The sequence below is a fragment of the Idiotropiscis lumnitzeri genome, chromosome 9 (genome assembly GCF_059441095.1).
Source record: "Idiotropiscis lumnitzeri isolate Australia: NSW breed Sydney's pygmy pipehorse chromosome 9, RoL_Ilum_1.0, whole genome shotgun sequence".
NCBI lineage: Eukaryota > Metazoa > Chordata > Actinopteri > Syngnathiformes > Syngnathidae > Idiotropiscis > Idiotropiscis lumnitzeri.
Window position 1 is genome coordinate 9,052,270 of NC_142399.1, and position 25,737 is coordinate 9,078,006.

Consider the following 25,737-nt stretch of genomic DNA (forward strand, 5'->3'; position numbering starts at 1 on the left):
AAAAAAAAAAAATTGATTGCATTGTACTGCAAAGAGCGACTTCTAATATTTTGAGTCCCATGTCGCTAAAATGTGAAAATCACCACCACCAGCATCTCAAATTTGACTTGTCTTATGAATTAAAAAAAATATAAAAAATCTTAGATGGTGTATTGTTACATTAACAAAACTGAATCTCCCTCAAAAATTGTGACCTTCCAAAAGAATTCATAGCATCCCCCAGTGGGTACAATAATGCCAAAAATTAATCTTGCTGACAAAATCCAGGCCTATGGAGGAGGTGGCTATCTATGAACAATTTGGTACCGATCCAAACCAGGACTGTCGGGCCTTGGCGGAGGTCCTGCGCGCTGCTGAGTGCCATTCTAGGTATTTTTCCCCCCCACTTGTGCGCGCACTGTCACACGGCAAGCAAATTATGCATTCAGACACAAATGCGCTTTGCGGTTGCCTGCCACTCAAACATGTATAGAGTCAGACTTAAAGATGCATAAACATGCTCACAAATAGTATTTCACACACACACGCTGCATCATCATCATCATCATGCACACACACACGTTCCGTAGCTCACCATTATGGAGCCCCAGACAATATAGGAGACTCAGCACAGAGCCTGCAGCGCCTGCCTCATTTGCATGCCAAGTGGCTGTAATGCTGTTAGGGTTTATGCAATAAAGACAAGTGAATCCAGACTGCTGGGCCTAAGAGGAAGAAAGAGAGAGAGGAAAGATGGAGGGAAACGAGAAGAGGAGAGGCAGAGAGAGCTTGAGCGGCAGAGGGAAGTAGAGAGAGAGAGAGAGAGAGAGAGAGAGAGAGAGAGAGAGAGAGAGTCAAAGGGAACAGATGGCCCAGGGAGAGGTAAAAGGTATAATCCCATCAGCTGCACTATCAACCGACCATCTGGACATCCCACAGCACAATTACAACACATTTCAGCAGGCAGAACAAAGGACGGCTTCACGGGGCTACATCAGACCTGTTTGAGTGTCACAATACCGGAGGCGCGACCTCCCAAGCTCAGATCTCGGATCAGTTTTGACGTCCTCATATGGTAAACTGTGAGGTCTGGGCGGGATGGTTCGAAGTTAAGACTTTAATTGATAGCAGATTTGGTGGGTGGGTGGGGGTTGTGTGTGTGTGTGTGTGTGGGGAGGGGGGGGTCTTGTGGCTGAAGACCGGTGTCTTCCTGCGCCGTAACGCAAAGTTTCCACTCAGGCCACTCCTCACGATGCCTATCATCTGCTATGGCTGGGTGGGGTGGGGGGGGTTATTGTGCGTGTCTGTCATCAGATCGCCGGCGCTGACTGTGTAATCCACTTTGCCACGGTCCCCATTCAGCACATGCTCCCCGCTCTGTCTGCGCATTGAGACGTATGCAAATTTGTGGGCAGAAGGGCGGCCGGCTTAGGGCTCCAGTCACTGTCTCTCCTCGGGTCGCTGTGTGTGTGCGCGTGGGTGGCGGCGTAGGTGTGTTTGTATGTGCGCGCACGTGTTTGCGCCACCGTCGCTCGGCTTTAGGCTGCAGCTGCCCCCGAACAGTCACAGTCACCATCAGGTCCACCCACCCCCTCCTTCTCCCACCCACCCCCGCCCACTCCTCCTCACGCTTGCTCTCATCCCCAAAGTCAATTTGTTTACAGTAATTTTGAAGGGTGAATTATTTGCTGTAATCGTCCGCACTGATGAAGGTCAGGCCCTCAGAGGGGGGCCCGGCGTGCCCGCAGAGGGTTGGTCCTCTTTCAGACGCCGCGCTTCGCAATTAAGGAAAGCAAATGTCACTCCTCCAGGCCTCACAAATGAAAATCTGTACGAGGTGATTAGCATGAAGTCAACAGCGCCTGTTAAAGTCAGATTCCCTGTAGTACCGATGTGTGTGCGTGCACTTTATGGGCCGGGAGAGACGGCAAACATGACCCGAACAGGCCCAACAGCAAGGCAAACAAAGGGAGATGTCTTGTCGGAGGTGATCCATACAACAAGGGGCCGACTGTGATTTACTCACTGGATGGAAAGGATAATAGAGGTTTAGAAGCCCGGGAAGAAAAAGAACCCAGTCAGAATTGTGAGGAAATGCGCGCGCAATTCATTGTATATTCCAAGATATTGATGGAAATAGATTAAATTTGATGTGGCTGCTTTATGGATAGCTGTCATGCTATTTCGGTGGTAAACACGGTGTTGTGCCGAGCGCCATATTAAGGTAATGCATCAAATGACAGTGGATGTGAGGCGCCAGATCACTCAAATTAGATTATAATAACAACTCAGACTGTTGATGTATGGCGGAGCCGTGTCGCCCAAGTCACGCCAGATGAAAAGCATTGTAATAATAAACAATATGAAATGGATTGAATCGATCACCAAAAACAAAGGATGGTGGTGGTTGAAGGGGGGGGGGGGATCCGTGTGAATAATTCATGAAGCGCGTTCGACGTTATGAAACCTGAAACTACTCCGACTGCGCCCCGCCACTGTACTGCGTATGCAGAACAAAAGGTAATGAAACAACGTGAAGCAGCAAAGCTTGAGCTTGTCATTTCCACTTTAACGGCCTCTACTCTTGACTAATTTACGACGCGACTCCAACTTTGAAATCTTACTGTACACGCCGGCGCACGCCTAATCAATTCCGATGGCTACATTTGCCCTGACACATCATTTGCAACATCAAATCATTTTCCTGCCGAGCCCGGCGTTTAGCCTTTGTGAAGTGAACCATTTGAAGGGTCTGCTTAACTACACCACTCCAGCGCGCTGATAAATGATTTGGGTTCTCGTGCCTTAAAGGACAAATCCATCATTCTTCTCACTGCCACCCCCCCCTTCACTCCTCACCGGGGGGGGGGGGGGGGCAATCTCCATGATATGTCATTGCGAGGGCCTCGGACGTGGAGGTGGTGCAGTGACGTGTGTGTGCGGAAACGGGCGAGAGGCGTCAATGCCCGGGTGCTGAATTTGCTCTTCTCTTTGTCTTGGATAAGCAGCCACCCCGTGCATCAAGGCTATCAGCCCCAGCGAGGGATGGACCACTGGAGGAGCCACCGTCATCATCATAGGGGACAACTTCTTTGACGGCCTACAAGTGGTCTTCGGCACCATGCTCGTATGGAGTGAGGTACAATGTGGCGGAACATCTCCATTGAGTGTGTCGGGGTTTCTCTCCTCATTATTGGAGAGGGCTCATTATTTCTTCTCTCCTGCTCTCTAATCCAGCTGATAACTCCCCACGCTATCCGCGTCCAGACACCACCTCGGCACATCCCCGGCGTGGTGGAAGTCACGCTGTCCTACAAGTCCAAGCAGTTCTGCAAAGGTGCCCCCGGGAGATTTGTGTACACTGGTGAGTCAAAAGCTCTTGTTCTTTCGTCTTGTCTTCCCTCGCCGTGGTACGGAAAACCGTCAGGCCGGCGGTAATGAACTAACCAAGGTCTTGCCTGGCTGGATGTAAAATGTGCAAGATCTGCACTGTTTAAAAGTAAAAGGCTGTTTGATGGAGGGGCTTCGAGCGGTGCAACCCGATCCCCCCCCCCCCACTCTGACCTTCTGGCGTGCAAGGTCGCTGCCGAGCTCTGTTAAACTCAAGCTGTCAGGATGACTCATTCTGCCAATTGTCTTTATCTGGATTGATACGAGACAGATACGAGGTTTCTACTTGCTAATTGTGCCGATTTTGCAGAAGTGAGGTGGGGGCGGGGGGAGGGGTTATGTTTTTGCTCTTACCTAGTTAGGAGGATTACACTAAAGCTAGCGTAAAACCTCGTGGACGGCTGGGGAATGGGCCAAGTAAGATGCCATTAAAATTTTGGTGCAGATGAGGATAAAGGTGCGGATCCAAGGATTCGTCGCACTTTATTGAGTGCCTTTCTAGTTACCTCTGCCAAGGTGGTTTATGTTTTCCATGCCACTTGTTTGTTTGTGAGCAGGATTTTGGCAGGAATTGCTCGATGCAACTTGGTGGAGGGCAGAGAAAGAAGAAGACTTCATTTTTCCCCCTCACTTTTGTTCACTTTTTTGGGGAATCTTAATGACGACATTCAAACATGTGCAGGAAATGGGTCGCAAAGAATGTTTTTTTGGGGGCTGATCCAAATTATGATTATTGGTCCCTTGGCAGAAGTCTTCATATTCCATTCTAGTTTGAAGAAATGAGACTGGTAATGCAATACCTTTGCTTCGGTTTGACCAGAGCAGCGTGAAAGAAATATGGAACAAGACAAACACGCAAGAAAGGTGTGTGCCTTGTGCGAGTGTGTCACACTTAAAAAAAAAGTAAAGGGGATGTGATTATCTTGGCTAACAGAAGGAAGTGGCGGTCTTATCTGTCATCATTGCCGAGGAGACAGAGGTTGCGGGGGTCGCAGCCCGTCTGACCTGGAAGCCTCTGTCTGTTACAGCTCTGATGGACAGAATGAAACAGGGGTGCGTCAAGGCATTCTCACTCAAACATACCACCCCAACCTCCGCGACCTCCCCACCCCGATCACTGCCAGCACCCCCAGGCCTCAAGTGCAGCCCTGGCCTTGAGCGCAGCAGAATTGCAAAGTGGGGGCCTGCACCCCCCCCCCCCCCCACCCAGATCCCTCCATCCTGGGGCAGCTGTTTCTCATCAAGACCCTTCCCTCCCTCCTCTTGCACCCCCACCCGCAACCCATCGCCTCCTTCAGCCATGCGTCCCCTTCTCCTCCAACCGTGCAGTCTGGCCCAGCTCTCCTGCATTTAACCTCCCTAGCAGGAGCGGAGCAAAGGCCAACAAGGCACCGGGATAATGAAACAGGAGTGTAGTGTGCCCGCGATAGCGCATGTGTGCCTGGGAGTGCATGAGAGGGGGGTGTGTGTGTGTTAGCGCACAGCCTTGAGAAGGTGTATAAGTTAAGACATTAATGGCTTCTATAGCGCCCCGGTGAAAGTGGCAGGTCCCTAAAGAACAGACCCCATTAGTCACAGAGGCTAAGCGGATTGGGATGATTACCATCAGGTTTTACCGAGGAAACGTGTCCCCCTTTCTCTATCTTTGTTGATTTTCTTCTCTTCTCCCCGCTCTTCTTACTCCATCGTCCCTCAGTACTTACTCACTTCCAGTTAGTCTAAGGATACAATTGCCCCAGGAGGCAATGGTGGTACAATTGATTAGTGAATTAAAAGAGAAAGTCGCCAGTGAACAGGTCCAGCTCCTCTGCTCCTGCCGTCGCCGTGCGGCTCACAAGGATTGACACTTGTGAACGACTGCTTGATTTTTCACAGACTCCACTAATTGTTGGGCTGGCACATTGAAACTGCAGAAGCGTTGAGGTCTGAGGCTTCTTGTCTTCAGCGATGTACAGACTCGATATATGCCGTGTGGGGGTCGGAGGGGGAGATCTAGACTCTTCATACAAAAGGTGCAAGCAGGGTTTACGGCCCCAGCTGTGGCTTTAGCGCACTGCCTTTTTCATACTTTCTTTTCCAAGTTGGCTCTTCTCGCGCCGCCTCCCTAATTGTGGAAATGTAAGTCACCCAATTCAAAGAAATTACCACAAATTATCCGGAGTCAACTCAAATAGCAGAGGGGCACGTCCTCACACAGGTTATTACCCCGAAACCACTTCCAAAACTCACAATCCATTCTGCGAAAGAGAGCACCCCCCGCAGTGTCGAATGTTCCTGCTGGCATTTCCTCGTGGACGTTTTTAACGCTAACGAGACAAGCAGACAAAAGGCATAAGAGTTCACTAGGTCGGTTTCTGACGTCTTGGAGGAGCTCATATCTCCCCAGATGTTTTTAAAAGAAAAGTCCTGCGGGCTAATTTACAGTCTATCCCTTTTCCCTTTCAACACAGTGTTGTCCCTTCGGAGATTGCCAGCTTGTCCTCTGTCTAATCCATGTATCGGTTATCCATTGGTCAGGACAGGACCGGTAGAACTGACTGTCAGCAAGGTTGGAGAAAATCAAAAGGAGAAAGTCCGAGCTGTACGCCGAGTCGATACTTTATTATGCTCTATCAAGCGCCGCGACGAGAGCAGCCTGGTGTGATCAAGAGTTTATTCCCCCACCATCCTCTTTTGTTTTTTAAAACAACATTTTCAACCTCATTTGCAGCATTGTAACCTTTTTACGGAGCAGTTACTGCACTGTATCAACGAGGAAATCATAAATAAAAACCCGACTGTACAATTTATCCAATTTAATCTCCTAATTGCATCAGAGCTTTTGGTTTTTCTATCAGGGCCAAGTTTTCACGAACGTTCCCCTCCAGGGGCAACAATGCAGGCCCATGGTAATATGGTTGCTGCGAGCAGTCCTAACACACTCAGCCTCTATTTATCCTAATCAGTGACATCCACATAACCAGGATTGCTTAAAATGGACCCCTTCCGCGCCCTAGAAAACGCACATTTACCAGGACCCCATTTGTCATGGGTAAATTGAGGGTCAGTAAACTTCGCTTGTATCCTCCAGTGGGGATCCAGGACATGCATCATAACGTTAGGAGAGGATGATTGGCGAAGGCGAGCTGTCACACATTTGTCAGGGGGAAGGGAACATTATTTGCTAATTTCCCAAGCTGGGCACTGACAGGGTGCTTCGTCTTCAGACCTTTGGTGACCAGCATGGCTTCTCGGCTATTAGTACAAGTCAAGTGTTTTTTTTTTTTTTCTTTTGCTTCCCTCCCCTTCTCACTGTAAAGCGGCAGTAATAAGAGGCGCGTTTCGTTCGACCTCACAGGCTGGCGGCGCACTGGTTGAAGGATTTTGGATGGAGCAGATGCCCCATGCAGCGAGCTGCTCTTGCCAGGCCTTAGTTGAGCCCAGACAGCCTTGAGGGCTGATGGATCACAAACTTTACTCGTCAAGGTGACGCTATCGACTCCACTGCACCAAAATCTGACAAAATGGGTATGAGGCAGTCATTCATCAACATAAGGACAAAGGGGTCATGTGTGCTTCATTCGATAGAGGTGGGGATCAGGAAATGTCAGTCCAGTAAAGGATGGAAAAGCAAGATTGGGCTGGCGAAGACGTTGAGGACGAGGGCTTGATTTTTTTTTTCCCTTTGAAAGTCGTTGTCATTGCTCTATTAAGAATGTTGGAGAGATATTTCATTGAAGGAAGTCAGAGCTTGGTACAGTTTAGCTAAATACTTCAGACAACTCAAATGAAGTCTGCTCCACTCTTAAACTTTATATAGTCTTGGACATTTTTTTATCTGATGGAGTCCTGCGCTGTTCTGTAAATCGGGCCTATCCTTAGGACTCCTCTCCACCCTGCAGACGCTTTGAAGTCGCAGATTCAGCAGCTGATCAGATGCGGCGTTTCCGTTTCATTTCCTGTCCTGCAAGGGTTGGGTTCGGAAACCGCCATCGGACGCCGCCCAGTGATGGGGTGGGGCCTACTGCAAAGATATGCCTCAATCAAAGGCATTCAAGAAGGCATGTAAACAGCCAGCACTTACGGGAGGGGGGTGGGGTGTGCAAAATTGCATTTACAATATTATTATTATCGAAGTTGACCGGAGGCGATGAACTGCTGCCATGAGAGCGGACTGAACAGGCATTTATAAAAAGTCATCGCCACAGCCAAGTGGGTTGTAACCAGTTGGCACGAGCCGAGTAGCATGTGTCAAGCCGTGTTATCCAATAGCCATACCTGCCTGTCTCATTACAAGCGGGGTATTTAGCACCGGCTCGGCGGGAGCGGAGCGGACTCCGACTGCCAAGCTAGACGGGCGTCGTTTGAAGGCCTTGTGAGCTTGCGTGGAGCGCGACAAGGTCCCACAGAGGAAGGTCCTTGTGTCCAATTAGGGGGCTGACGTGACACGTGGCCGCACTCCCCCACTGTCAGGCAGCTTGTCAGGTAGGCTTTGAGAAGCACACTGTGGGCATTATTCCACCGCATGTTATCAGCAAGTGACCTGTGAAATCCGACTCCAGGAAATTGATTGAAATAAGTACTTGGCCATGTATCCCCCCCCTGCCCCCCACCTTTTTAATACATCTCTGTGCGAAATGCATTGTGGGAGGAAAATGAAAGCATGGTTGTATGTTTTCTCCCACACGAAAGGATGGTATTCATTGATTTAATTTTAATTGGACACACTTTTTGCCCCCCAGTGTCGTTGGAGGTGTGTTTTGTAATGGCTCCGAGAATGGATTGTCCTTAGTAAGTCCCGCCATCAGTCGCCTGCCACTGGAAAGACAGACAAGAGAGGCATGCGAGGGAGGAGGGGGGGTGATCTTGATAGACGAGGATCCTTTCCCCTTCTCTTCCTCCTCCTCTTGCCCCATTTTCAGCGCGATCCACACCCAGCGGGCTTTAAAAGAACTCCAACCCCCTCCATCCCTCCCTCGCTCCCTCCTCTCCGCCATTGCCGCATTTTGATTGAAATTCATCGGCAAGTTTATTGAGAAATGAATGAGGGAGGCAGCGTGGTATTGACTTTGGGAGGAAAACACAACTCATCTTGAATGAGGGGGAAAACGCAGTCGTAATTTAGCCGCCATCGATCCGTGCCCCGTCCATGTATTGATCTTCATTTTACAATATTAATTTGCGCTTGCAATCAGCTGTGAAGGGAACCCATTTGATTTCTGTTGGCCGGTAATGTGCGAAAGTCCGCCGTTGTCCTCAGAGAGGTGGCACACATACTTGAGATGTCATTCAAGAGGATTGAACAGGTGTCTTTTGGTCCTTTCTAATAACACGAGAGAAGTGAAGGCGGCGCGAAATTATGGATGTGCAATCTGTATGGTTGCTCCCTTTTAACCGCGTTAATTACATTTTATCTGTTGCAGGAGCAATATCAGCAGCAGAGTGTAACTGTCTCGGTATTTCCATCTGTATCGGCTCAAAGTTCATGAAATTTCAATGAACATTGATCTCTCTCCATTGATTTATCTTAACTGCAGATCTTTGAAATTTTAATTTCCTGTTCATCTTGAGGCTGCTGGAGGTGGAATCACTCAATGATAACTGGCAACAGTGGATGGAGATGATATGGTCAGTGTCAAAGCAGATGAGGTTTGCCTTGCGTGGGTGTGCAGTGAAGAATTCCAATTTGGCTTGCTTTGAAACGCCATTTTCATCTGCATGCGTGTTTTTCTGCTCTCTCTCTGCGCCGATTTTCGACTGTGGAGTCCAAAAGCATGGCATCTGGATATCTTTTCACGTCCAACATCCGACTGCTATCCCTCGCCAGTAACCCGGCGTAAACGCCCATTTTTATTTGATTTTTTTGCGGATGTCTCCAGTGAAGCCCAATACGATGAGATCTTTACTGTATGTTTGCCGACGCTGTTCCTGAGCCACATCCTCCTAACAGATGCGCAGGTGCCTCCGAGGCTTCACTTGCACTGTTTGACGAGTCACAAATGCAATAACACTTGAATGAACTTCTGCCTGTGCTGTTTATCTGTCTCTCCCCTTTTCCAACTCCCACTCCACCTCTAATTTGTGTTAAGGGGAAAGAAAAAAAAAATAACTGCTCAATGGTGTAGGAGGAGTGGAGATAAGCTCGAAGCAGTTAAGTATAATTAGCGAAAGTAATAGCTGGCAAATGGCAACAAGGCTAGGTTTTTATCTCCTGGAAAGATAGAGTTATCGTAATAAGCTGTAATGGCTGGCAGGAATGCTAGGACGCGGTGCAAGCTTCCATTCAGCCTCATAGACTTAACAAGGAACCATTTCCCTTAAATTTACTGCTTTGCTCAAACATTTCCCTATGTTTATGTCCCGATACTGTCAGCTGAAACATGTGCTCAATTCGCCTCCATATGGAGCGAGGGCGCATGGCGGCGCGTCGCCATGTCAGCACTTTGCGCTGCCAACGTCGGCCATGTTGCGGCGCGGACTCGCCATTTTTAGCGTTCTGAAGGAAATGTTCAGCGGGCCGATTAAGGCGTGCGATCAAAACAAGATCGGGAAGTGCGCATTCCTGTCTGAGGAATTCCGCTGGAGCCCGTCCACCGGGCTCTCGCACGCGTGCGCAACGTTGAAAATTGGAAGCAATATGGTCGCAGCTGCACACCGAGTCATGCATTCCATTTCCTCATATTCTGAAACTTGATCATGTGCTCGCAGAAGAGCGAGAAGGTCAGGAAACTTTTAAGAAAACAGCATTCCTCAAAGACAGAATCATTGGGAATGACACGCGGGTCTTTTTGTGATAATCCGTTGAATGTGACAGACGTCTTCTAATCTAATAATCATGGATATTAAACTGTGGAAAAAGCTCTGTTCAACAATTCAATTTCTTATCTGTATGACTAGCTGGGGGGGCGGGGGGGTGACAACAACAAAAAAAAAAAACACCAGCGATGTAATTGAACAGAGCGTGAAACATGTCGAAATTTGAACAGAAGATGAGCAAGAAAATGAAAATTCTATTAGTCCATAATGTCGCCCCCCCACCTCGCTCGCTTTCCTGTGCTCTTCATCTGCTCTACAAAGTATTCAAATGCAAGTCCTGCCTTACCTCCCCGTGTCTCTTTTTCTCTAATTATCCGTGAGGTCAGTAAGCAAAATGGGGAAGAAGCCAGGAGATCAATACAAATTATCCCTGAGCAAACCAGTGCTGACAGTTTGAATTGCAGCATATGTTTACCCAAAATCAGGCAATTTATCTTAATATCAGCCGAGTAATGCAGCAGGGGTGAGAGGTCACACAATCTCTCCACCTCATAATTACCCACCTCTAAAACAGGAAAGTGGTATTGATTGGCCGCGGGCCGGGAAGCGGGCGTGACTGGAACGTGCCAGCAAAACGACGACCCCCCCCACCCCCCACCGAAACAATCCACCGCCGCCACCACCCGTATCATAGCTCCCCTCTATCCCCAGCCTCCCCCTCCCCTTGGCTAGACTCCCCACCCAGGGCAGGATTTATGGGATGTCTGTGGAGGGTTTCATGTTTCCATGCAGCGATTGAAAGCCCTCACGAAAAGGGGTGGTGGGGGGCGGGATGCGCTGAGGCATCCACAACCCCCCCCCAACCCTTGACTATTATCAATTTGGTCATCATATGAGGAAATAAAAACAATCTGAATATTTTTTTTTCTATTGTAAAACTTCAATTGCAGTTAATAGAGCGCAAACCCCCCACCAAGGCCAAACTAAATATTCACCGTCATAGACACCCAATTTGTGGGTTTGCCAGATTGTTTTTGCAATTGAGGTTCACTTGCAAATGTTGGCAGAGAATGTTTGCAGGTTTAAAGGAAGTCAAATTTAAGAGTTTTACAAGACATTTTAAAAGCCATTTTGATCAAAGACCTCTCATTCACGTCTTGTTGCAACAAACAGGAGCGGACAATAAGAGCTCATTAAAATATATGTTGTGATTATATTTGATATGTTACAAAAACACTTTTTGAGGGATTGCAGCTTACAAGCAATGTCATTTTGTAAGAGAGTCCGACAAAATTGATATTCTATACATGCATCTAGGATAAATGAAATATTGATTTCAATTATTTGTTTTGACATCATTGGAATGCATTAAAAAAAAAGTTGGGTGAACTCAAAATTTCAGTGCAACAAACTGATAAAATTTGAAGTTGAAAATAAATATTTAAAATTTTGCTGCTGTGAAAATTGTTTTTTCCGCATTTGACCACAAAGGCTTTTGTTCCTTGCATTGTACTCCCAACATAAAGATAAAGAAACACAACATCAGAAAATTGCTTTCGAGCAAACAACTTGCTTGCTTTGTTGTGTCAACCAACATTATTTCCATAAATGTCAATAATTGAGATTCTAAAGTTGTTCCAATTCAAATGCGGGGTTTTGCCCCCCTCCCCCCAAAAAAAAAAGTAAAAAAAAAAGTTTACAGTAATGTGGTATTTTAAAAAAGTGGATTCAGGGATTAAGTGCAACTTTGCAAAATATACTTTCAGACTTTTTAAGGATCTGCTGACAGCGAGGTCTCTCCATTTTTCACACGAGTATTGAACGCAGCCCCAAGAAAGATTCATAAAAAATTGGTTGAAGATTTTCAGCCCAATCCTGCGTGGACAACTATCCAAAAACTCAGGTGGGAAAAGGAAGAGAGAGCGTTAGTTGGTGAGGAAAGAGGATGCTGTCACTGTGTGTGGCATTAAAAAGAAAAGCCCACAATCATTCTGGAGCAATCAGGATGAAAGAAAATCTTTGTTAGAGAGGACAAAAATCTGCGACCAACGCGCAGGTACGCCATTTATTTTCCCCGGCTGCATATAAGCGCTCGGTATATATCATCAGCGGCTCTTACAGCATTATTGACATTGTCTGCGTCTGTCTGCGCCGGCGTACATGCCGCGACTACAAAACTGTCAACTCATCAACTGACAGCGCCGTTTAGCGCTAATGCAAGTCTCCATCAGCTGTCACAAGCATTTGCATGAAATCAATAGCAGATGGCGGTCCGTGTCACCAATTTCATTACGCCGGGGTTGTTACAAAGATCATCTCCATGATAGATGAGCGACGCCACGCCGGCTCCGCGCCCGACTCGGGCTCCGCCGTGTGCGCAGACCCGGCCGCCTTCATATTTTCCTTCACATGTGTGAGCACTTACGCATTCTTTTAAGGATATCCTATCCACCCAATCACACGAATCACAAGCCTTTCCGCTGCGTTTCGGGCATCATTATCATTGGCAAAGGCACGTCACACCGAGCGCCTCTCCCGGCCGAGGTCTGCTCCTGTAGCGCGCGCCATTCCGGCTGTGTTCCCAGCATGCCTGGCGGCTGGAGCAGGCCCCAGCTGAGGCGGAGGACAGGAGAGCGTGATGTATCACCCTGAGAGCGCCCACTGACAGCCTCTGATGATGGATGGCCTGATTATGGAGTGCTTTTTACACATACACAATTTACATCACACTGAGCGGCGGGGTCTGGCGGGGCCGCGGATGCGCGGTCGCTCGCACGCAGGCGTGTGCGTGCGTGCACGAATGCATAGATAAGAATGAGGCTGGAAATAACAAAGGAAAGGGGGCAAATTCCTCGCTACTGCCTTGTCATGTCCGATCAATACGGCAGATCAATCCTTTATTAAGGGGACGATGGCGTTTGTCCACTTGGTGAGGCGGGCCCCTTTTGTCGCCTTCGGTACGCATGATGAGCTGCCAAATTAGATTTCCAGCGGTGTACGTTACTCAGGTGAGCTGGGGGAAAATGAGGCTGCACATTACTGTACTTGCGGCCGACGCTAGATCCTCGCTATCGATTAGCGCCCTGCATCGGCCATGCTTGAACACATAATTGCTGCATTTGATCACGCTCGAGCTGGCAATTACTGCAGCCGGGCTTCTGTGCACAAGTGGAGCACAAAGGTACAGTGAGTGCGTGTGTGTGTGTGTGTGTGTTGTGTATTTAGATTTGTTGAAAGGGGGGAAGCAAGAGCAATAAATGTTCCTACTGTGTCTCCACGCCTGGCGCGTCCGTACGTTTGACGCGCTTTCCCTTTCTGCGGTGTCGAGCAGGTTCAGCGGGCTGTGCGGTGTTAATGCTGAAATTACAAGCTGAGTAATGAGTGATGGGCCAAATTACAGGCTGAACAATGAATAGAGCCAGGCACCTCTTATTAGTCTCCATAGAAAGCCATTGATTTATGAAGCGCCTCGCTCGGCGGAGTTACTCTCCTGAAAATGATATCTACATTGAGAAGTGATGTTCTCGATTAAGTCGTCGCTTCCCCCCCTTTTGCACTCGCTCTCCTCCCTCTCGCTGACTCCCCTTCCCCTCCTCGCCCGGTCCTGCCTATGAGCGTACACATGATTGTTTAGAGCCAGGCGGCGCTGTGAGGAAGCCTTCAATTACCCATTAGGACTGTCAGACGTAAAGCGGCCCCGCTCTCACCAAAGTCTTGGTTATGATTCATTTACTTTGTGGTCCTGATTCATCGCCCAATATGCCTCGTGCTCCAGATTACTATTTGAGGGGTGGGAAAGATTGATGGCTCCGTGGGATCCGCCGCCATATTTCACGGGCGCTCTGTTGCGGTACAGTCGGTGGCGAAGTGTGAGATGACAGCGGCTTACACTAGATCAATGTGTGGACGGCCTTTCACAGATTATTAAAGCTCTGTTAGATTAAAAGAGGCCCGCTCTGTCGTTTAGCTGTAGTCAATATTCTACAGTAGATATATATATATATAAAAAGGAAAAAAAAAAAAAGGGGGGGGGGGTTCCCTCGCAAAGGATGCGGCACTGATGTAGGTCATCACGGCTGTTAATGGAATAACACTCTGTGACACGAGTGTCACCAGTAACTGTGTCATTTTCCATCGCCACCCACGGAGCTGTTGCGTCTTTTTTTTTTTTTTTCATGAAACGATTTGACACCCCTGAGGTTTTGTTGAAATTAGCCATTCCGAAATGACTTTTGTACTGTAAACGTTAACAGATTGCTCAATGACTTTCTTCCTGTCTGGGTAAACCCCCCCGAAAACGCCACGGCTTGTAACGCTCATCCCTCCTCTCGTGCAGCCCTCAACGAGCCCACCATCGACTATGGTTTCCAGAGGCTGCAGAAGGTCATCCCCAGACACCCCGGCGACCCCGAAAGGTTACCAAAGGTCAGTCCGCCGTCCCCGGAAAAACCTGTATTACCGTGACGCGATGCGGCGAACGCGAGAATTTAAACAAAGCGACATTAGCACAGCTTTAAAAAGGGAACAGCTTTGCCTCACATATGTGGCTTAGCCACTAGCCAGCGTGGTAATTGCATTGGTTTAGTGTGAGGAGAGAGGCGTAAACTCTCTGTGCGGTAAAATAGCTCAATCAGGCGTTTTCCTCTCCAGTAGTCTGTGGAGATGGTAATCTGGTCAGAAACGACGTCTGCGCCCTCATTACCCCGCTCATGTTTTCCTTTCATTTTCTGCAGCTCGATTTGGTTTAATCTTTTGTTTACAGAACCCTGTGCCGTAAACCCCCTCGTCTTACTGCCGCTAATAGACAAAGACCGCGTGTTATTATGCTGTGGCTTTCTTATTGTTTTTTTTCTTTCTTTCGAACCCGGGCGAAGCAGTTGAAAGCCGCATCAAGTCCGAGATGCTCTTACGTGGCACCGACACGGGTGGCGATATTGACGAAGCTGCGCTAGAACAGGAAGATCATTCTCCTGCTGAGATGAAATTCTTTGATTCTTCTACACTTTTTAATCTACCCCCGCCCCCTCTCCAATTCTTTGATTTTCTTCCTCCTTCCATTTCCTATTGATAAAATCTATCTCTGCGCTGTCACTAATTGCTACCATGCCGGTAACCATTTTGGGGAGTGACGTTCCAGATGTGTCAAGCGCAATAATATGACCGATTGGCCCATTCAAAGCGGTGTAGTAAAGCGGCGGCCACCTTCGAGTTTTAATAACACAGTAAAAGCTTTGAAGAGCTTATCTATTAAGTCCCAGCATGCAACACAGCAATATCATTAACATCCAACGGCCAATTTAATAAAGACCAGACTGTGTGGTCGCTAAAGATGTTTGACCGAGGCAACGTGCAGAAGTAGAGCATCGCAGCTAGCCCTCGCTCGGCTATATGAAGTGTTTCAATTAGACTCGGTCCCCGCAGAGACGGGACACAACACCTTGACATGAAATGTGACTCTAATTTTAGCGAGTAAACCCTGACCATAAGCTAAAGCACCTTTAATATCCACTTTGGTGAACACGGCGGGCATTCCTGGTCAATGCGGCTGCACTATTTCTATTCCATAAAGTCACAGTGTCTTTGCAAAAAAGACGGGCACATTGTTAAACACAGCTTTATTACGGCCAAAGCAGACTTCTTTCCATGAATACAAAGTGTTGTTGGCAGTGAGACAGCTCTTGACACCGGACCCGAGATTAGTTTCCTGGGCGCGTGTATACTTAATATAGCACGGTCTCCCAGCCTTTGCATGAAACAATCACAGAGTGAGATGAAACCCTGCACTTCCAATAAACAACATAAATATTTGATTTGCTCTCTAATGGACCCAAATATGGGGTTCAGGGGGCATGTAAATGATCCCAGCAAGTGATTCGTCATTGTTAAGCTTGCCATCCGAGGGTCAGCGCTGGGGGTCAAAAGCACATTCCCAATAAAAAGAGCCGGCGGCGGCTGCGGGGCTCGCATGTACATTTGGAATGAGAACAGAAACGGCACATCGAGAGCGGCCATTACTGGGTGCAGGTGAGGTGGGGGAAACTCTATAAAAAGCAGATCAAGCTGGAGGACGCAGGGTGTGCATTAGCAGAAAGGCAAATCGACACCCAGCCCACTCACCGCCGCGCCCTGAACCCCCCCCCCGCCCATGACTTCACCCTCCAGTTGATAATATTACTGCGCTATTGATTTCCACCAGCCTTCTCCCTGGGACCAGTAAGACACGTGGTAATTGTAAGGAGACAGAAAGCCAATATGGGAGTGCTCATGGATAGCGAGGGATGCACGCTAATATTGTTGCTACACAGAGAAAAAAAAAAAAAACATGGAGGGAGAGTGGTAGTGGTGTTTGGGAGGGGGGGGGGAGAGGCTGCCTCTGATTGAAGTTTACCTCGTAATTCTAAGACAACATCGCAGATGACAGTCTGACCCAGTGGGAGGAGTGCAGATATAAAAATTCAATGCAAAGTCCAGGGTGAATATGAAAGTAATAAGTGTGAGCAGTCAAGTGATGAGAAAGGAGATTGGTTTGCGGGCATTGCGTTAAGTGAAGAGAGACTTTGGAATTCACCCCCCCCCCTTTTTAAGATCTTGTTATAAAACAATTTTCTGTTCATAATATAAAAAAGACAATTTATAATACCATTTTGTGCCCTCTGGCAGTAATGGACAAATAGACTGGATATCACATTATATCACACTCAATTTCTCTCCTCTGTAACAAATTAGATTCATTATGAAATTAAAAGTGGAAACTCAATATTGTTTTATTATTAAGCTGATTGCTTTGGATTCTTTACTTTCCCCCCCAAAATGAGCATAAGCCCATTCTTTTCCAATTCCTGGCGTAATCCGCCAGGAGAAAATATTACAAATGTGCTCATGTCAAGCAATTACCCATGTATTTAAATGAATCTCTCTTCCTGTGCTCTTTGAAGTACCTTCATCTAATGGCCCTATGCTTCTAAATGCATTCATTACCTCGGGCTAGAGCTAACAGAGTAATTGCCTTACAGTTTTATAATGGCATTAGCACTCCAAGCTACATCACCTAGGCCCTCTTTTATTAACTGCGATCATATAAATACAACATCCATGTTAATCTAGTGCTGCTCTAAGAATCACATTTGGGCTCTTTTAGACCCCCCGTTTCCCGCTTGTTTTATGACAATGCGTCATTTGTTATGACTTCCCCTTCCGCGCGAGACGAACTGAAAGCGGCGGCGGCGGCGGCGGCGTCTAAATCTTGGGTGATCTGTCATGTGAGCAGCTCCATTTAAACAGTTGTTGAACACGAGACCTTTATGCAAAGCGAGGCGGAGAACAGCGGAAATCGGTCACGCGTTTGTCAGCGAACAAAAGGAATCATTTGAGGCCTTTAATTGTTTCAATTTAGCATGCCGTGTTCTGATATGTCTCCATGACATGAAAGCCAATTACACTTATTCTGGAGTAGCATTCAGATTTACATGGAAATGCCCCCAGAACGCTATTCCGCGCTAATCGTATTCACAGCGTGAGCTGATCCGCATGAAGGCGTCTCGTCGGAAGACAACAAACTTCGTCCTTGATTGGGTGCAGCACTTCTCATCATCCTCGGATATGACTGGGCTGCCACTTAAGCATAGCCCTGCCAGTCGGCTCGGTTAGTTAAGACACCACGCGGTAAACGACAGATTAAGGATGAGAGGCAATATCGTTTTTTTTTTCCTTCCCCCTCTCTCCTCTCCTCCCAAGCTGTCCTTATGTCACTGCTGCAAAGTGCCATATGGACAAGGAGCGGGAGGACGTTTTACAGGGAATGAAACATGGCTGGCGTACGAGACGCTCTTAATTGCTTTAATTGTTGCTTAAAATTGAGAGCCATGTAGGAGAGCTTGAAATATGATAGAATAGATTATTGGTAATTATTAACCGCAGACAAAAGGAGAAAGAAAGCCACTTTATCTCACTCAGCAAGCGCGGGAGAAATCTGTTCTGCCTGATGAGAACACATCAAGACAGCTGGTCCTCTCATTTAGCCTACCTGCCTCACGACAAGCGTAATTCTTTATTTGTATGCAAACTAGATGCATGCAACGTTGAGCATACACACCAATTTCAGAGGTAAATGCCCATTCTAAGAACCACCCATCCGGTAACTTGGGCTGGATTAAGCGATATGTTTCTATAAGAAAGCATGGCGCATGCTGGAAGTGGCTTCTACAGTGATTCATCTTGATAAATCAAGGGGCCGCGCGAGATATGCTCCTCAGGATGAAAGGACCCGTAAACACGCCGACGCGCACACACTACATACGCCGCGCCTGCCGAACGCAGGCCAAGCGTTGGAGGCCGCTGTTTGAAGGCACCGAGGCTGTGTTTACATTCATTTACGGCAGCTGCCGTCTTAATCCCGCACCGCAATTGCCAAGCGATGGAACACTTCAGACAAATTACCGAGGCCCGCAAAAGAAAACACAGTGAATGTGGGGAAGAAAACAAGCGCCATCTGAGATGTTTCTGCTGACAGATTTGCATTGCTTTCAAGCGGGGTTCTAAGAGCCCCGGTCAACAAATCTCTGCTTTTACAGCAGGTGACAACAAGCGCGGCGTTTCGACAAGCCCCGCCTGCAACTTGCCTTTGTCGCACCGAATGCACTCGAAAAAAGGACAAGAGGGTTTGCTTACAGCGTATTACCTCCCTCCTGTATTCGAAAAGCAAAGCGAGCAGTCTGGTTCGCTTGAGAGGGATTTAATTGTTAAGTGGCAAATTCAAAAGGGAAGATAAAGACGCGACAAGCGGGCCAAGCGCCGCCACCTAGCCCGCGGCTCGGAACAGAGCGGGACCAACCGGGATCCGGGGCCAACTCATTTTCGGTGTTAAGAGCCAAAGCAACACAGCTAATCCGCATTGTCAAGCGGGGGCAAGCGTGCAGACATGGATAAGACCACATCCTGAGCATCCGTGTCCCCAAGGCACCAGCACCCAGCTCCTGCTGGATGGGAAGTCATTTGTGAAGTCCTTTGCAGCAGCCAGTCAAAGAGGTTAATTGAAAAATTCCTTAATGTCATTACAACAGAACTAGATTAACCCACAGCTAATTCACTTTATTGTTCTGAGGAGACGGGCCTCGGCGCTGAACTCTGGAAGCCCGGAATCAGGCGTGAGGTGTTGTTTTTAAAGGACTATGCCGGTTTAATTAAGATAGGGAACATTATTCACCGCTCTGCATGCATGGGAGGAGTAAAGTAGTGTGTAAATGAAGGCGCGGCGCCTCTTAAAAGCAGCACTGCTACTCATTTTTTTTGCCGGCCAGGAAAACCTCACATGGCCGTGTGGACTCTTTTCTCATTTGCTCTCGCCATTCTCCCTTCATCAGGAGGTGTTACTGAAGAGGGCGGCTGACCTCGTCGAGGCCCTGTATGGGATGCCCCACAACAATCAGGTCGGTATCCGCAACGTCGTGTACTTAAATAAATGAGAAAATTTACCGAGAGCATCACCATAGGGGATTTTTCCCACCGCTCCATCTGGAGCGAGATGCGAGCGCAACCGTATAGCTGTAAAGCAGGCATCAAAGCGGCCGCGCAGCGTTAAAAAAGGAAACTCAAAAAACCTTTGGCTTCCCTCTCTGCGCTTCTCAGGAGATCATTCTGAAGAGGGCAGCCGACATCGCCGAGGCCCTGTACAGCGTTCCCCGCAACCACAACCAGATCCCCTCTCTCGCCAACACAGCCTCCCACGGCATGATGGGAGTTAACTCCTTCAGCAGCCAGCTAGCAGTCAACGTGTCTGAGTCACAAGGGAACGACCAAGGTATGCGATGTGCTGCTCGGTGGCTCCCAAACGTGCGGTCGGGGGCAGCGGCTGAAAGGTTCCGCAGGGGTCTCGGGCATGCAAATGCAGACTAGTTTGTACTTTTTTTTTTTTCTCCACTCATTAAAATGATAAAATGGATAGAAATCCACATTTTTGAGTAACTGCTCCGACTCCAGAACAATATAGGCCGTTAAAGGCCCCAATTAAGTTCAAACCTCTGTTCTTATTAAAGTGCCATCTGCAGTATGAGCTGATATAAAAAAATATATATATTTGATTGCGGCTGTAAATTTCACTGGTAAAAGCATAATGAACAAAGCGTCCTTTTTTTTCCTACCCCTCACCCATCCCGTCCCGTCCTCGTTACGCAGTGGGCTACAGCCGGAACACCAGCAGCGTGTCCCCCCGGGGCTACATCTCCAGCAGCACCCCACAACAGTCGAGCTACAACACCGTCAGCAACAGCATGAATGGCTACGGCAATGCCGGCATGAACCTGGGAGTGCCAAGCTCCCCGGGGTTCCTCAACGGATCCTCTGCCAACTCCCCATATGGAAGTGAGTAGCTTGCCACCATGGCGCGGCGCCGTCGCAATAAACCGCCGCTGATTGAATTCCAGTTCCCACATTTGTTTTCGCCTCAATGAATCATTCGCGACAGGGTTAGAACATTGCTGCTACTGCTAATATATTACCACCCCTTCAGCGGCTCGCTCCAAGTGCTTCTCGGAACACACATAGTTCAGATTTAAAATGCTTTTTTTTTTTTTTTTGATTGATTTTTACGTGATACGCAATGCCCGAAATCGGTTTTGGTAGTTTTGCAGTTGATCGCTCAATTGCAAGTCAAATCCGGGGACCTTCAACCACAAGCCGCATTTAAGTCGAGTGAAGAGGATAAGTTTCATAGTTAGATCGGGATCACGCAAAAACGACCGTGAAACGAAAGGTGGGATGAGCCTAGAGCTCCGTCAGCGCATGATGTATTTATTTCAATGCCAGCAATTCAACTTTTGTCACAAGGTAAGTCATCACTCTTGGCCAATCAATTTCCAGAATATTTTCTCATGACTATTTCAAATTTGTTGAGGCTAGTTGGGAGCCTGTAAGTACTGATCTTGTACCCCCCTCGCCCCCACCTCCCTGCCCCCCGACCCTGAAGTAACACTAGCCCAGCCTTACCTCAACTGCCCTCTCCCTCTCTAAGCACTACTCACAGCACGTTCTCACTCTCACCCGCCCTCCTGCCCTCTCCCTCCCTGTCGTCTCCGCAGTTAAACAAAAGAGCGCCTTCGCCCCTGTGGTCCGACCCCAGGCCTCCCCACCCCCCTCCTGCACCAGCGCCAACGGCAACGGACTGCAAGGTGAGCCCCCCTCACCCCCTCATCCTTTCCCTACGGACTACTGGTCAGATACCGCTGCTCAGGCCTCTGTCCGGTTTGGTGAGGGATTAATCATTACACATATATGCATTTTGACAGGCCAATTTACACATCACATGCATACATGCATACACGCACACACACACGCATACACACCACGCATACACACGCATCTGACTCATTTCACATGTGGACCGAACGCACGGCGACGCGCACCCTCGCTGCCCTTTGCTAAGGACGATCCCCGCCGATGAAGACGCTCGCCAGAATTGTTTTCGGTAATTATGTTTATTAGGTTGCGTGCGCGCGTCACCACCGACGTGATTGGTTTGAAAACAAGCAAAGCCGTCGCGTGCGTGCCCCAAGATTAATAACATTGGGCTTAATGAAGTGGGAAATTAAAGTTCATCTCGCAACACGTTCATACTTATTAATACATGTTGTGCAGAAATTAATGAGCAATGCCTCGCCATCATCTGCGCTGGCAAACTTAAAAGCATTCCAACCATGACTGTACAAATACACTCCCAGCAATATAATAATATATCATTCTCGGCACTTCAGTAGTCGCCTAATTGTTAAAACGTGTGAAAAGTGCAGCATATATAAACTCTCCGGGTGAGGTGCAGTCGCTAATGACGCCCCGAGCAGATGGTCTCGCTACCATCGCGCAAGCTACCTTTGATCGCGGCTAATCTTCCTCGGAGAAGAGCGTAAGCGCGTCGTCGTACATCAAGAGGAACGTTTGGATTAAGAAGGCCTGAGAGAAAAAAAAAAAAAAAACGTTGGGTTGTGGGAAGTGACCGCGTCAGTTGGTCTTCACCTCCCCGGAGCGCCGGTTGCTGTTTGCCGTTGCCCCCGACGCCCGAGTCGAAATATCAGACGTAAGCAAGGCCGGCGTGCTGGGGGCTGAAATGTCAGAGCAGGAGGGAGCTTAACAAAGTCTCGCCCACTAGGAGGGCGCGCAGCTGCAGGCAAACACTCGCAGCAACGGCGGACGTGCATACACACGCACCCAAACACACACACACACACACTTAGATGCACTATTTCATTGCATTTATTTCCAGAACTATTCCAAGCTTGAAAGACTAATCACATCTTTCCTCTTCTTCTCAGCCATGTCCGGCCTCGTCGTCCCTCCAATGTAAATGCACTTTCGTCATCTCAAGCACCAGTCTACCACTTTCACAGGACACGCCCCCAATAACCCCCCCGACCCCTCTTGGCACACAGCAGCCAAAAAAAAAAAGCGCTTGTGCCATGTATAGTCGACTGCTTGTTCTGAATCTTTTCAAAATGACTTTAACAACCCCGCAGAAGAAAAAGGATCTCACGAGGAACCGTAATTTTTTTTTTTTTCCTTTTTCTGTGGGACTTTTGTTTTGTTTTGTTTGTTTCCCCGCCCCCTCATTCCATCACCCTTGACGAGGACACACGATGATGAAGGGTTTATTTTGTATACCTGTCGGCTTGCGCTTCGGCCTTGGATCCGTCCGATCGACCACACATTCAATACTGGAAGGGACTCTGTGGACTCACCATTGTACAGTAAAAAAACAACAAAAAAAAATAACACTGATGTACAGTACATTTGCCAATGAACTTGTTTGCCTCAGAAAATTGTTTTTTTTCCTTTTCTTTTTATTCCCTTCCTTCCTGTTCTGACTCTCTTTTAATAGATCCACACACGAGAGTGGTGCGTCTTTATAATGTGACTTTTTTTGTATTTTTAAATGTGAGGGGGGGGGAAAGAAAAAAAAAAAACAAACGACACAGGGGCCAAGACAGTTTCAACTGGAAATTATAAGAGATATATAATGTAGTTAATTGAGCATAAAATTACAAGGGAGGGAGGGGAAAGTAGGGGCGGGGCTGGGCGGGTGGAAGTTGTACCATGTTTCATTCCTGCATTTTAACTTAAATTTTGTAATTTATTGTAGCTAGAAAAAAAAACAATCATCTTCAAATGGTAAAAAAAAAAAAATCCTCTTTGACTCAACAAGCACACTGATGTGTACAAAACACTGCTCTGTTGATGAATATGATGTACTTCCATGTCTAGAGCTTCCTTTTAAGCAAGTGTGTTTTGCCATGTTTTTCAACTTTTTTGCTAGCACTGTATATTAATGCATTCCTAGGCTACTGTGAAGTCTGTTTCTTGTTGATGAGGAGCAGTCTCTCCCTTCTATAGCTCCAACTCCCTTATGTGTTTTATATGTGGTTAAAAAAAAATGGTAGACTATTGTGATATTGCCAAACTTGTGCTAAATATTTATACATCTGTCTTTTTCATGTTCTTTTAGATCAACACACAAAAAAAAAATGTCTTAAAAAAAAAAAAGTAAAAAAGCAAATCCATCGAGAATGTAGGCGTAAAGTAGTTCATTGTCATATTTCTGTTCCAACACACACTTGCGCTCACTGAGGGAAATTTTGTAACATATCAACTATAAATAATGTATTTATCTCTGAAATTTTGTATATTGCTTTTCATTATGTATGTATTAATCGTCATTGCCCTTAATATAGTGATGCAGCACAGATAATTCAGCCAAGAAATGTTGCCTTCATTTGTTTTCTTTTTTTTGTATTTGATGAAATGCAATGTGCATATATTTCATGTGTATTCTCAAAAACTTGTGTTAATCCGTCAAAACTCTCTTGTCCAGTTTTTTTTTCTTAAAGGGGAAGTCAAACTTCATTGTTTATTTTTATATTGATTTTAAATTATCTATACAGACCATTTTGGAGAAAACTTTGTTGGTTGTATTGTCAAATAAATTGTTTGTGACCCATATGATAGTTGTTAAGCTCCAATAGAGACTAATGTGCATGAGGGACAACCTTGGAGAGAAAAAAACCCCAATCAAAAACAAAACAAAAAAAAAAAACAAAAAAAAACAAAAACAAAAAAAAAACAGGCTCCATTTGTGGTTGTATTATTTTCTGTTTTGTAGAATGTAAAGAAGTCATTTTTACTCATCACTTATGACTCTGCCACATAGCTTACACGTGTTTACAGGGGAGAAACATTAAAAATGTCAACATTTGGAATGGAAACATGATGTTTTATTAAAACTTTGCAGTAAGAAAAGAAAACAACAACAACAACAAAAAAATAAAACGCACACACTGCCCCACACCGTGAACTTCTTGAGTGTAAGCAACCACTCAAACGGACCACCAGGACGACGAGGCACACAGCTGAGATGAAATCATGTGCAAATGTGTAACCTCCGCAAAAGATGGAAACCCCCCCCCCAAAAAAACTGCTCTTACGGCCACTCTTGTCAACGACACGCTCTGACTTTGTGAGATCCTCCTGCCGCTTCAAAGCCTCATTGTAGTCATTCATAAACAGCAGCGGCTTCTTATTCAAAGCACCCCAAATGGGGCTCATTCAAATCCCTCATTTCATTGCATTAAGCCACCTAGTTAATAAAGAATCAATACATTGAAAGCGCAAGGTTATCCTTTGTCTATAAGAGCCGCTATCGTTTTGAACCCCGTATAGTTTGCGAGCTGAAAGGAGAAGTGTGGGGGGGGGGCACTGTGAAATCTATACTCATCAAGTGGGTCAAACAAGAAGGAGAGGAGTGTTTAGGGGGGGGGGTGTGCATGTAGAGGGGGGGGGGGTTCTCCCTAAAAACAAGAGCGCATCTTATCTGGCGTCCTAAGCGCGCACCGAGAAGCAGGTCACAAAATGTCAATTTCCCATCAAGGCAACAATGTCCGCGGCCACCTTTCCTTTTAATGCACAATTAAGCAGCGGCAACCCGAGTGCCAATCAGCATATCGCAGCTTATTATGTCAAGCGGCGTGCGCGGACGCTGCCGCCGCGCAGATAGTCGTCGGGGAGTGCGGTGGCGGGGTGGGCATGGCTGCTGATAGCGCAAAAAAAGGACAGACGCCCTCAAAAGAGCAATTTAATTTTCAGCTGCGATCGCCTCCCAGCCTCAAATCATTCCCTCGATAATCCAAAGTGTCTGATAACAATAGCGTCCTGACATTGCATTATCTGTTTCGGATACAGCGTCGGATCTATCGCCTTGCTTACCGCTGTCTCTATTATTCATGACAAAAATCTTGCTCGGGCAGGAAAATGCACAAACTGTACATTTAGCGGGAGCGTGGCTGTAAATTAAACCCAGGCACAAACTGCCATGGCGGGAACAAAAGCCAGCTGAGCAGAAAGAGGAGGAGGGTGGAGGCCAAAAGAAAGAAAAAACAGACAAGTTGTGAGGGTGAAAGTACAATCAAAAATGACATGTTTGCTCAGTTGTTGCCAATTTTAAGCGCTCGCAGGCAGGCTGGAGGTGCACTCGATTGTCTCAGCAGGTTTCCTCTCTGTGTCCGGCAAGCTGGGCCACGCCACTCAATCATTCTGAGAGCCTCTTTATTGGAGAACGCTAATGGCCACCCTCCGCCATGATCTTAATGTGTGCATTAA

General features: G+C 47.2%; 1 protein-coding gene across 6 annotated transcripts in view; it reads left to right on the forward strand.

The window, feature by feature from the left end:
- Positions 1-24,704, forward strand: part of ebf3b (EBF transcription factor 3b) — an 84,049-nt gene extending 59,345 nt beyond the window's left edge. For 2 of the 6 annotated variants that reach the window (XM_088304286.1, XM_088304287.1), the window contains exons 9-16: positions 2,985-3,118; positions 3,217-3,343; positions 14,441-14,529; positions 19,464-19,529; positions 19,729-19,900; positions 20,275-20,460; positions 21,177-21,344; positions 22,404-24,704. In XM_088304286.1, the coding sequence (XP_088160412.1) occupies positions 2,985-3,118; positions 3,217-3,343; positions 14,441-14,529; positions 19,464-19,529; positions 19,729-19,900; positions 20,275-20,460; positions 21,177-21,344; positions 22,404-22,435 (974 nt within the window). In that variant the 3' untranslated portion in view covers positions 22,436-24,704. The remainder of the gene's footprint in view (positions 1-2,984; positions 3,119-3,216; positions 3,344-14,440; positions 14,530-19,463; positions 19,530-19,728; positions 19,901-20,274; positions 20,461-21,176; positions 21,345-22,403) is intronic. The other 4 variants (XM_088304289.1, XM_088304288.1, XM_088304290.1 and 1 more) reach the window with 4 other exon arrangements.
- Positions 24,705-25,737: the final 1,033 nt, after the last annotated feature.